The sequence below is a fragment of the Xiphias gladius genome, chromosome 24 (assembly GCF_016859285.1).
Source record: "Xiphias gladius isolate SHS-SW01 ecotype Sanya breed wild chromosome 24, ASM1685928v1, whole genome shotgun sequence".
Lineage (NCBI taxonomy): Eukaryota > Metazoa > Chordata > Actinopteri > Istiophoriformes > Xiphiidae > Xiphias > Xiphias gladius.
Window position 1 is genome coordinate 13,702,175 of NC_053423.1, and position 12,514 is coordinate 13,714,688.

Consider the following 12,514-nt stretch of genomic DNA (forward strand, 5'->3'; position numbering starts at 1 on the left):
ATAAATGGTTTTGTGCTGCTGGAAGCTGTGTGTTGCCAAATAGTTTCCCCCAAGACCTGTATTCCTCAAGCCCATATAAATTGAGATTTGCCGCCACCTAGCGATTGTTGCCTCAATGAACCCCAGCCATTTATTTGGTGGGCAGGCTACGCTTTGAGCATCAGCGTTTTCTGCAGTTAGGAGGGGAGAACTGGTACGATTCGACCGGTTGACTGCGTGCATGGATCACCCGGGAGGCTTTCGGCTTCAGACAGACTGTATAAAGACCGGGAAGCTGGTTGTACAGCTTCGGCCCGACTCTCCTGGAACGGCATCGTCTTCGCACGACTTGCCAGCGACCGTCAAACCTAAGTGTTGTGAAAATGTTCAAAAATAAAGTATCCGAAATCTAAATTGTTATCCTGTCACGAATCACTCTTCCTCTTTCAGCACCATGGATAGAGAGTCTCTTCACTTGGCCGTCGCCAGAGAAATAAAAAAAGAAAAAGAAAAAGGGGCAACACCCACTCTGTTAGCTTTCAGAGCAGGGCCTGAACTCTGCAATGCAAGGGGACACTGCATTTGGCAGGGCTTTGGCAAGGAGAGGCGCCTCAGGGGACCGTGGCAGCCAGTACGCTCTAAGAGGCACACAAGCGCTGAGTACTGAGCCAGCGTGAAGCCAATCAGATTATATGCCAAGACTTCCTGTTATTCATTTCAAAATAAAGCGTTTTACACGCTGGTGCATCTTTAACGTAATCTTTGGGTGTGATGCGGGGTATAACACAAATTGTTGGATGGCATTAGGGTGGCAAATCGCAAAAGAATAAACAAATGAACCTGTCAGCGCGTCAGGTTTATGGTATTAAAATTAAATAAACCTTCATTTAAATAGCACACTTCACAGAGAGTATTACAAAGTGCTTTACAGTGAAAACAAGAATATCTTTTTTTTTTAAAAATACAGATTGCTAGATATAAAAATAAGATGATAATCAAACGAATAACCATGAATCTTAACCTAAAATTTTATGTTTTACCTTATCCTTCCCTGCATACTCCTGTGCAACAAACAATTATTTTCATTATCAGTTAATCTGCCAATTATTTCCTCAATTAATCGACTAATCGTTTGGTCTGTACATTGTCAGAAAATAGAGAAAAATATTTCTTTTTATAACTTTTACAGCTCAAGCTGATGTATTCATAAAGCCTGTTTCATTCATCCAAGTATCCCAACCCCAAATACATTCAGTTTACTATTGGCTTGGCCTTTTTTTTTTTTTTTTTTTTTTTGCTTGAAACTTCAATTATCAATTATCAATCAATTATCAAAATATTTGCAGATTAATTTTCTGTCAGTCAACTAATCAACCAATGCTCTATGCAATGCAGCTCTACACCAAATTGGAGTGGGTAATTATGCTATTAGCCTGCCTGCATGTAGCTGTGTCACTCCACGTGTTCATGATGGGACGGCTTTATGCTTTTATTCTGAAGGCACTGTCTCCACACTTCCGCTCGTGTTCTAGTTATTTCCCGCTGCCTTCACGCAGCTCATACCAGACGCACCAGGCGCACCAGCAGCCCCCGTCTCTGCTGACTCAGTGCCTTACCAGCAGTCCCTGCAGCCCGAGATACAGCATCCAGCAACCGACGCGCACTCCTCCGGTCAACTCGCCCCGGCACCACCGTACAGAAATGGCTAAGACCGCAATCGGTGAGTTTTGCACCTGATGATTTTTTTTCTGAAATAGCTGCTTCGCAGGTTTTGAGGATGGTGAGAGTCTGTGGCGACACCCATGGCACAAAAGGATGCCGAGGGTTGGTGAGAGGGAGCGGCCAAACTCCTCTGCAAATCACTATTAAAAAAAAAAAAAAAAAAAAAAAGCAGCATTTTCATATTCTTTCATCTTAGTCCTAGTTAAATAAGAAAACGTATTATTTTTGTCTGATCCTAAATACAAATGAGTTCTGATCGGTATGAGCTAGTTGAGGATTCAGTTTGCCATATCAGTGACGCATTTTATTTTATTTTATTATTTTTTTTTATCCACTTATAAACAGGCGAATTAAGGAGAATGAATCCATATCAGCAAAAGATTGCGATTTTTTTTCCCCCTCACACAGCAGCGTTTTTGTCGACGCCTGGCTGCCGCACCTGCCCCCTTACTGCCTGACTCAGAGCCGTGCAGCATAATGCAGCGCCAGCGACCCCACCCAACATCTCCGGTCCCTTCAAAGCAAGCCGGCCCCCCCCCTCCCCCCTCCCAGGCTGTGAAATAATATTCCACCGTGACAAATCTCCTTATTAAAACTGGGCCATCCTATGTAGCTCTTCTGTAAATCTAATTTTTGCCGGTGACCATTAAAGGCAGGGATGACAGAGAGAGAGAATAAAAACAGAGCATCCTTATCCAGATTTGCTTTGCAGTCGAGGGAAGAATTTACGACTGGCGATGAAATGTCGTCTCACGAATATCAGACTACCATCCTGACTCCAATCCTGTCATTGACTGTAAATGTGGCCTATTATTTTCAATAACTGCATTATTATCAGGCCACAGTTCAGGCTTTAGTAAAGTGTCACAGCATCTGGTAGAAATAGATGGAGAAATAAAATGAGATTGCATGTTATGGCAGGTGGAAGGCCTTATATTTGTGTCAGCCTATGAATTTACAAATCAAGGCATGATATGTTTTGATCTGTCTTGTTTATTGGAACATGTCACTTTATGAACTGCCTCAGGCCTATAAACACTAGTAGTGACATGCAGGCTTTATACCAAATCAAGACATTAAGGAACGTGTGTTGGTTTTAAGGCGTGTGTACATAGGCTGAAAAGTGCAGTGTGTGTGTGTGTGTGTGTGTGTGCGGCAGGTCTAGGGGAGAGTCTGTTTGTTGTGTGGTTGACTAGGCATTTAATGGATGCAGGGGCATGCAGACAGACAACGTTAAGGGTCCTGCATGGTGTCTGCGCTGAGGGACACAGGCAACTAAACCCTGCGTTTTATATTTATTCCCCTTCTCCTCCTCCTCCTCCTCCTCCTCCTCCTCCTCCTCTGCCTCCTCCTTCCTCCTCTTTCCTCCATTATTTGAGCTGTGGACAGGCAGAATGGGATGGGCAGGGGACCAGACATTCTGGGCGAAAGCAGTCATCACGGCAGTCAGCACTCAGAAGGTCGTTGAGTTCATTTGGACTCTATTTTATTTACGGGAACTCAGCACTCTTAATATTTTAGAATCACATGTGGTATTTGATTCTGCTTTTTCATACTTCTGAGATGGAGGAGCAAAAATTCCTGAGGTTTGGTAAATGAAAATTTACAATTGTATATAAGGACTATAAGGCAGGATAAATACCACTGTATATATATGTGAATCTGTGGCGGTTTAATTTTTCAATTTTTGGAGGAGAACTGAGATTAGTCATAAATAAAGACACTCTAAAGCCTCTACATTGCAAAATGGATCAATTATTCCACAATCAAACTAGTGCTCAGAACCACTCCCATGTGCTTTAAGGCCTCTGAGCACTTTTGCTGCTCCTTATCATGCAGTCTTGTCATATCCAATTAGGTGTGGTCATTCGACTGGTGCCCTAAAATCAATTCCTTTGTGCACAGAAACAGAATCTCCTTGGACAATAATGCCATCACTTTTAAGCAACTGGTCATGTCCTAATCCAGACATATTTCTCACTTTACCATCATTATCACTATTGTCATTGTGGCCCATGTGCGTAAAGCCTGAAAGTCTCGTATTTCGTCCAGATGTATCACTGCATCCCATTGATCAATGCAGCACACCCCCATTACTGGTTCAGATGACTGTTTTTTTTTTTTTAAATGGGCTTTTTGAGATGGGCTGATCGGAAGAAGTGAAATCAATCCAGCGTTGATGGTATGCCATATGCTGATGGTCTTTAATCATTTGTGAAAATCAACATCTGGGTGAGACAGTTTAGACATTTTAGCATCCTAGTTTGGCAAATTTGATGTTATCTATGGTTTTTTTTATACATCTCACATAGTTACCTCTTTGTTTTAGATATTGGGCAGAAACCTTTTTGCTCTTTTAATATTTTGTGACACAGTATAATTCTGCAATTTCAATGCACTGATTGATTAGTCATTAGACAGGAATTTAATAGGCAAGTATTTTGATATTGCTTAATCATTTATGTCCACTTCCAAGCAGAGACTGCTTGTTAGAGCTTCTCAAATGTGAGGGTTTGCTGATTTTCTTGGTCTTATATGATAATAAACTGGAACTGTTTACTGATTGTCAGACAAAACAAGATGTTTGAAGACATCACACCGAGCTTCAGGAAACTTAGATGGGTATTTTTGACATTTTATAAACCCAACGATTTACCAATTGTTAGAAAATTATCTTTAGTTGCAGCCCTGATGTCCTTGGGCGGGTACAGGGTGCGGTTTTGCAAAAAACTTGCCACAAGCCCACCACTCCTGAATCGAAGGACTGAACCCGCCCTTGATCGTCTGGGTGCCATAATGCTTCCTTTAATAGCCAATCTTGCTGTAGTAACACCTTCATAATTTTGTGATTATATTGTTGCGGCTGGTCCTGCAGTAAAGGGCCTGTGTGTGCTTGACAGCGATGCCAAGCCCATGCTGCTGTGAAGCTATAGATCCCAGGAGGGCAGTAAACACTGTGATACACAGGGTAATATTTTGGGGGTGGCCTTAACAGGCAGTTTGTTCATAGCCTTGTCAACGGTACCTTTTATATTTTTTTCACTTTGTGCCTTTTTGCCCAAAGTGACTCTATTCTTCAAGCACCATTCTCTTTTTAAATTCGTATAATGGTGGCATTTTCAAGTCAAGATGAAGGCGGCGTGGTAGTGAGTGTGGTTGAGAGAAATAAGGAAGGACAGGTACCAAACAGAGGTGTGGTGGTTTGTGCTAACGCAGCATTGAAGCTCCCAGGAGATGCTTAGTGTGTGGGATAAAAAAAGAGTAATAGAGTAAGAAAGAGAGACTGGGACTGAGAGGGAGAATACATCAGCAACAGATGAATCGGAGGCTCGAGGATGCAGAAGGTGCTGGGGAAGAGGGATGCTTGCGGGGGTGGAGGCACAGTAGATACTGATGATCCGTGCTCTTTGGCTGATGGATTCAAAGAGGAAGTGCAGTTCGCTGGCTGTGTGTCTGTGGTCGGGACAGGAGGAGCAGGATGCAGAACTGACTGGTTGGAACCAGCTTGCTGGAGTGGAGTGGAAGCATTAAAGTGGTGTCATCCCTGTCTGACATTATGTTGTCTCACCTCTCATTCCCATATTGGAAAAACCATCCAACCCAGCATGTCTTAAAATCAGCCAACATTTATGAACAGACACTGGTGTTTGGACATTTCCTGCTGTGGAATGGCAAAGGATGTCACCCAGGATCATTTATCATCTTTATGAGCCTGATGAGCCGGGGAATGGGCTTATTACTACAGCGGTTACAGAAGAAAAAGATATTTTCTCTCAGGAGTAATAAAGTTGTACTTTAATATTTTTGCACAGTAGAGATTCTCATATTTTTCTATTATGGATATAAAAGTGGTATCTCCAAGGTTCTGAGTTTGAGAGCTACAGCTCAGTTTAAATTCACAGTGAGTGCTTATCTTCCAAGATAAAGAAATGAAATTTAGTGTGATACAGACATGGTAAAAACCAAGCTTACAGTACTCTGTAATCTTAGCAGCCATTTTTTAAACAAAAATGCCAGACTTTTTATGGTCCCAGCTCCTTAGATGTGAGGATTTGCCGCTTTTCTCTGTTTTATATATACAGTAAATGGAATATCTTTGGGTTTTGGACTATTAGTTGGACAAAACAAGACATTTGATGACATTCCTCTTGACATTTTCCACAGTTTACCCATGTTTTATGGACCCAACAATTAACTGATTAATTGAGAAAATGATCGGCAGATTAACCCCATAAAAGACACCTTAAATAACATCTGAATCATACCAAGGCCAGAGCGTTGCATGGGTGGGACACATAATCGATTATGAAAATAATGGTTAGCCCTAAACTAGAAATCTTGACCAAAATTTTTAGTTTAAAAAAAATTACTTAGCACAGAAATGGCTGCAACCAGAGCCTGGCAACCACTAAACAAGAATCTCTGTTGATCTGCTCAGTAAGCACTCAACGCAAATTACCTGTTCCACTGAATTGTTAACTGTTTGAGTCTTGAGCTGTCAAGTGGGGTTGTGTGTGGGAGAAAATGGCTGCTGGGGTCTTGACATATACACAGCACTTAATGAGCGTGTGGCAGCCCTTCAAAAGCTCTGTACGCCCCCTCTTGTCAGCAGAAATGGCGCGGTCCGCTAATTACAAATTAAAGTGCGATCCACCTGAGGTGGCTGCTTCCATTTGGCTGTCCTGGGGGCAGCTGATGGTGGCTGCAAGTCCCGCTGGGAGCTGCCCCCTTTGCTGGTTCTTAATCCTCCTGTCTGTGATTTCTGTTTATATCAGAAAGGTGTTAGCATGATTATCAATCGCACCCGAACAGCCAAGCATTTCCTCCGTCTTTCTTCATCTTCCTCCACCCACGCTCTCCTCATTGACAGTCCTTTCATCTGAGAAATACCTCTTACTATTCAGTTTCTCTACCATACTCCACCTTTATCTCCATTCCTACTCAACCCCTCTCTCCTTTCTTCCATCATTGCTCTGTTTTTTCCACCCCTACCATCTCACCTCGCCCACTTTCTCCTCAGGGAAGGGGTTAACAAGGCCATCAGAGAGTAGTGAGAGCTACGTCTGAGAGTTGATCACATTACTGTGGCGTCTGCCAGTCTGCAGGGCAGAAAGTGAGACAGAGAAGAGAAGAAGAAGAGGGAGTGAGCAGGGAATAAGAGTAAGGAAGAGGATTTGGATTATTCCTACTGTACACTGTACACCACCATGGAGAGGCTCTTTCACACTAAATCTCATTTCTGGTTTTGCTACTGTAAGCCTGCTGCAAATGATGAATCAATCTGGCACATTTCAGCCCTGCAGGCCCTGTGCTGTGGATGATGGATTATGCCATACTATGACAGCTGGCATGCAAATTTGCACCATGAGGCAGGGTACCTTGACAGAACACAGCAGCCGTGTGCGAAAGCAGAATATTTCACACCCTGCAGTTTGTCGCAGATATTTTTTGCCGTTCTCCCTGCAGGGACTTGAGGCTCATATTATAAAGTAGCAGGTGCCAAATACACAGAAATAAAAAAGAAATCAAGGTGAGACAAGGTTGGTTCTTCTTTTCTTTTCCTTTTTTTTCTGTCCACCCTTTGGAACACTTTGTTCCTCCCTATTGAGCAGGGGGCAGGTTGCCAAATACAGCCGTTATGATTTGATGCCAACTGTGCTCCAGCATTGTTAACTTTTTGGACCATAAATGGACCATTGGATGGACACTCATATCGCTGTGTTATGCTGATAAACTAAACCCTCAGCTATTAGCCTCTATCCATAAGCCACAGCCAAAGAAGATAAGGGACAGCCCAAATATAATCGTGGCGTCTTTGCCTTTTAAATTACCTGAAAAGCATAAACTAATCTCTGCTGTTTTTTCTTAGTTAGCTGGAGAATGGCTGAGAGGCAATAGGGCGTTGGTCTGACTACGTTAATAAATAATAAACCAAAATGAAATGCGTAGCTAATGATGTGTGGAGAAGCCTGTAGGGATGGGAGCATCTCGGATGCTGGGGAAATTAGGCCAAGTAAGGACACATCCATCCTGCTTCCCTCGTGGTGCGGTGAAAACAAAGGCCACAAAATCTCCACAAAACCTAGGGGAGTTCAGTATCCACGAGACATCTTCCTTTGATGAGGTTTTCTTTTTGCAGGAAGTGATGAATAATTATTCCTTTACAAATCTCGATCAAGGACCTCCTGTGGAGGAAGAAGTGGGTTAATGATGCTTCATCTTTGTGCATGTATGTTAGCAGTTCACTGGTTTACATGCAGCTCTAAGTGTGCAACAAAATAACACACAGTCCTGTTTCAATTTTCCTCTTCAGCTTACAAAGAGAAGATGAAGGAGATTTCAGTTCTCTCACTCATCTGCTCTTGTCTGTACCCTGAGAGCCGCAAAAACATCATGGGTGACTTTGACGGTACGTGGTTATCAGACTGTAGATTCACTTTTCATCTTCTTCAGGAACCATGCTTCAATGAAAAGCCATGCTGAGCTAACAGTGGGTCTCTTTATTTGTTTCTCATTAATGTGCACACACACAGACATGGACATCAAGCCCATTAACAAGCGAGCCTCAGGCCAGGCCTTTGAGGTCATCCTGAAGCCGCCCTCCCCTGTGTCTGATGGTTCCCACTGCATCACCAGCCCCCCAAAGAGGGACATTTCCCTGGATGACATCCAGAAGAAACTGGAGGCAGCTGAGGACCGGAGGAGAGTAAGGATGTTTCCAATCATTTTCATTGCACCCAGCTGCCACATATCACTTTGCTTCAGTACGTGTCAAGAGCCATGGAAAGCTGTAATGAGGCTTTTTATGATTGCAAAACTAAACCATTTCTGACCTACAACAAAAGGAGAAAGTAAACCCCAGCAAGTTTACACAAGATTACTGGTATGCTTGACTTCCCTGCATATCTACTTTGATGTCTGGTTGTTTGGTCAATTGTGTGTCACATTGACTACTGCAGCAGCAAAACTGCCTTGAAAAATCTCATGCGACACTGGCTAATTCCTGCAGCTCATTGATTCGAACGTCAATGCAGCCAGTCCACCAGCTGACAAATCCAGCAGCACACCAACAGATCAATCACCCAATCAATAACACAGTTTGACATATTTTGTAACACCAGATGTCCAATACTGTAGGTCAAACTGACAGTATATTATATAAATTATAGTACGTGCCATGAGAAGATGAAGGTGGCACGGAGGGAAATTCTATTGTGTCCATATATTTAATGTGTTGAACCACATCTGACTCATGCTTAAATATTAAGAAAAATCATTTAATGGTTTTCATTAAATCACTGTCTTCCTATTGACAGCTTTCTCCCTGACTCATTCTCTCTGCTGCCTGTCCCTCTTCCTCCTCCTCCTCTTCCCCCTCCAGTCCCAGGAGGCGCAGGTACTTCGGGCCCTGGCTGAGAAACGGGAGCACGAGCGTGACGTGCTGCTGAAGGCCATGGAGGAGAACAGCAACTTCAGCCGCATGGCCGAGGAGAAGCTCCAGCTGAAGATGGAGCAAATCGAGGAGAACCGGCTGGCCTACCTGGCCGCCATTATGGAGCGCCTGCAGGAGAGGGTGAGGAACAGCATTTTAGATATACTGAGCTTCTAAGTCCAAGTCCGATCTTGCCCAGAAAATTTCAACCAGACACCAAAAAAGTCTAAAAAAATACTAAAAATTTTATTTAATTATTATACTGTTAAATTATGTTGCTAAAGGATTTGTTTGTTTTTTTTTGTTTTTGTTTTTTTTACAAAAAGGAAGGTCTAAATACTGCTTCAAAGCATTTGCCACACTGCTACAAATTAAAAATCTGGTTGCGAAATATCCAACTCATTACATATATTTATTAGTCTGTTGTATACATTAAGTCTAAAACATATTAACATCAGTGACTGTTAACTTTTAATTGTTGAAAGTAAACTCCAACCAGGTAACTAAACCCAACAAACTCCTGAAAAATATACTGGGGACATCAGTGTCCCCGGTGACGCCACAGCCCTGGGCTGAGGTGCACCAGCTATTTGTAAATCCATTACTTAGTCTTTGTAAAGTTTGTCCTAGGTTCTTACTAGTTTCAAATTAGCGATTTACTTAATCAGGTGATTTTAGCATTGCAAGCTGTAACATAACTTCCAAACATAAAAGTTTTAGAGAGCCATATAATATAACCTAACCGAAAATCCTTTGTAAAAATATGGCTTTTATATGCAAAAAAGGAGATATAGGTGTTTCAGAGTTGGTAGTATTCATGTAATGTAGAATGAGAGGAAAATATCCAATTATGCTAACATAATTAATGCTATTTAGTCATTTAGACTGATGTTTTATAATCTGAGGGATTTATTATTTGTGAAATCTAATTTTAAATAATCCAAATTTCCCATTATTGACCAGCATTCACTCTGAAGAGTCATGCATTAGCAAGTGAACGTTAGCTTTGTTGGTTCAGTTAGCTAGGTACGTAACAATTACACTCGGCAGTTAGGGGATGTAAACATTCAGTAAAAAAAATTGTTTATGTGGTAAAACTGCTTTTAATTTCTGTAACGTATAAATTTCCCCTTAGTAAACAGTTTTAACTAGGCTAAGTTTGAATATAGGGTGTTATACGGTGAAACCATCTCCTGGTGAAGACAGAGGACAGGTGGGAGGAGAGTAAGGGACATTTGAAAAAGTGACACAGCAATGATAGAAGAAATAATGAAAAGAGATACAGGTGGAGATGAGAAAGATGAGGGTAAGGCGGGCTGGTAACTCAGCTAGCACTGAGGTGTTTGACAAGGACAAAGATGCAGTCCTGTGCCTGGAGGGTGGGAGAAAGGAAGAAGAAGACACGAGAAGAGCTTCGGGCTGGAGAGGAGGACAGGCAGAAAAGGGAAGTGAAATAAATCGTCACTGCAAAAGTCTAAGACAAGAAATGGCGCAGTGGGCAAGAAAAAAAATGTCAGGAAAGGGCTGGCAGCAGAAAAAAACATGACATCCTCAATCTATGTGTTTGTGTTTTTGTCAGGAGAGGCATGCTCAGGAGGTGCGCAGGAACAAGGAGTTGAGAGAAGAGTTGACAGCGTGAGAAGCCCCAACAGGCTCTACGTCCCACCTCAAAACCCCCCCATCACCACCCCTGACCCTGAGGAACACCCCCCCCCCCCACCCCACCCCACCCCACCCCACCCCCACCACAGCTCCCCACCTCTCCAACCCTCCCGCCATACTCCCCCATTCTACTATGAAACTACCACAGCCTGAGACACCACCCCGAGACAGTGGGAGGTTCAAATGGGGTTGGGGGTGGAAAACAAAAAAGCAAAAATGATTTGAAATAAGGAAAATTAATGTCTCCCACCCACTCTTCCCAAAAAAAGAATGTTTTTGCTCCGTTTCAAATGAGAAGAAAGAAAAAAATCAAATTGACAAGTGACAGTGGGTATTGGTTTTTGTAAATACTTCTTTTTTTGTTATATACAGTAAGATACAAGCAGCAAAAGTATTGATTGCAGTGTGCCATTTTTATATATAAGTTTGCTCTCCCTGCATATATATATATGGATGTGATAATTTGTTAATTTTCATGTTTTTGTTTGTTCAATTCAGCCCGAGAATCTTTTTTTTTTCTAGATTTCTGTTGTGTGGTAACAGGCTTAGGTGTTTGTTGTGAGTTTGCCAGCTAGCTGATGTTTGCTGTGACTGGTTGCGTCCTCACAAGGCCCGCATCCTGGCTCCGTTCCCTCGCCCCTTCAAGTGGGCGCCTACTCATTTGACCCTTCAGATCTGGAATTGGATCTGCGTTTGGTCCGAGTGATTTTCCATCCAGTTTATGCCAATGTTCCAATTAACGAGGGACATGTGCAGGAAAGTTGGCAGGAGGAAAGGGGACAGTTTGCTTTTCTGTGGGGACTGCAAGCCGTCGCTGCACATCCACTCCTGTGAGGTAGATGGTGACTGTACCACAGGAGAACACTATAGCATTTAATGAGCCCATCCTCATCCTACTTCCCTCCGTCTGCAGCCTCTTCATCTCTCCACATATATACATACTGTAGAAGCACTCACTCACACGCTCTCCACATGGGCAGGCATTAAGCCAATCACAGCACAGAGCTCGGGAGGAGCCATCTGGCACCGGAAAGCTCAAATAACATCCCTGACCAATGGCGGGCCTCTTATATTCCTCAGAAACAAGCTTCCAATCACATTTCAATCACACATTACTGTTATATAAAACACAACTAAGGTTAACGTGCATCCTAAGAACGCAAAGTGCAAAAATCTTCACCTGAGATCAGACTTGTTACTGTGAATCTTACATCGGAGAAAATACCAACAAGTTCCATCTTTCTCCATTTTGTAGAGGCTAGAATAGTGCTCAACATCATCAGCGCCTACTGGAATCATTGCACTTCACTCCAAGACAATGTAAATGCCACTGAAAGGTTGGCACAAGAAAGATATTTAAGCCATAACAGGTATCACTGCAACGAGGATTCTTGAACACAGTATTTCCATCTGTAAAGGTGTATATGAGTGTATGAAAGTATCGGAATAGTTCGTAACCGGGGTGTTGAAGCCTGAGGTTGTACCCTGTCGGTCACACACGCATGGTAGGCCCATAGGTGTGTGTGAGTGTGTGTGTGTATTTCAGAAAGGGCGGGTAGATAACCGAATGTTGGTGCCATGTGATACTGATCCGGTGAAGTATAAACCAACACCATCACAGTGTGTAACAACTGTTCACCACAGACAGTGACTATCCTACCTGCCTGTCTCTCTCTCTCTCTCTCCTCTGTCCATTTGTGTGTTTCCCCCTCTCCAAGT

At 42.7% G+C, this 12,514-nt stretch overlaps 1 protein-coding gene across 2 annotated transcripts; it reads left to right on the forward strand.

Annotated features, from left to right (window-relative positions):
- Window positions 1-1,575: 1,575 nt before the first annotated feature.
- On the forward strand, window positions 1,576-10,772 carry stmn2b (stathmin 2b). 2 transcript variants are annotated; one of them, XM_040121227.1, is made up of 5 exons: window positions 1,576-1,699; window positions 8,015-8,110; window positions 8,235-8,407; window positions 9,083-9,274; window positions 10,713-10,772. In XM_040121227.1, exons 1-5 carry the CDS (start codon window positions 1,681-1,683, stop codon window positions 10,770-10,772), a joined length of 540 nt encoding a protein of 179 aa, XP_039977161.1. In that variant the 5' UTR covers window positions 1,576-1,680. The 2 variants fall into 2 exon arrangements, with proteins under 2 accessions (XP_039977161.1, XP_039977160.1); XM_040121226.1 differs by lacking the exon at window positions 1,576-1,699 and adding an exon at window positions 3,101-3,161.
- Window positions 10,773-12,514: the final 1,742 nt, after the last annotated feature.

Coding starts and splice junctions, on each gene's coding strand:
- stmn2b (XM_040121226.1), top strand. CDS start 3,101: ATGGGCAGGGGACCAGACATTCTGGGCGAAAGCAGTCATCACGGCAGT. Junction 8,408..9,082: donor CAGCTGAGGACCGGAGGAGA/GTAAGGATGTTT, acceptor TTCCCCCTCCAG/TCCCAGGAGGCGCAGGTACT. Junction 9,275..10,712: donor TGGAGCGCCTGCAGGAGAGG/GTGAGGAACAGC, acceptor TGTTTTTGTCAG/GAGAGGCATGCTCAGGAGGT.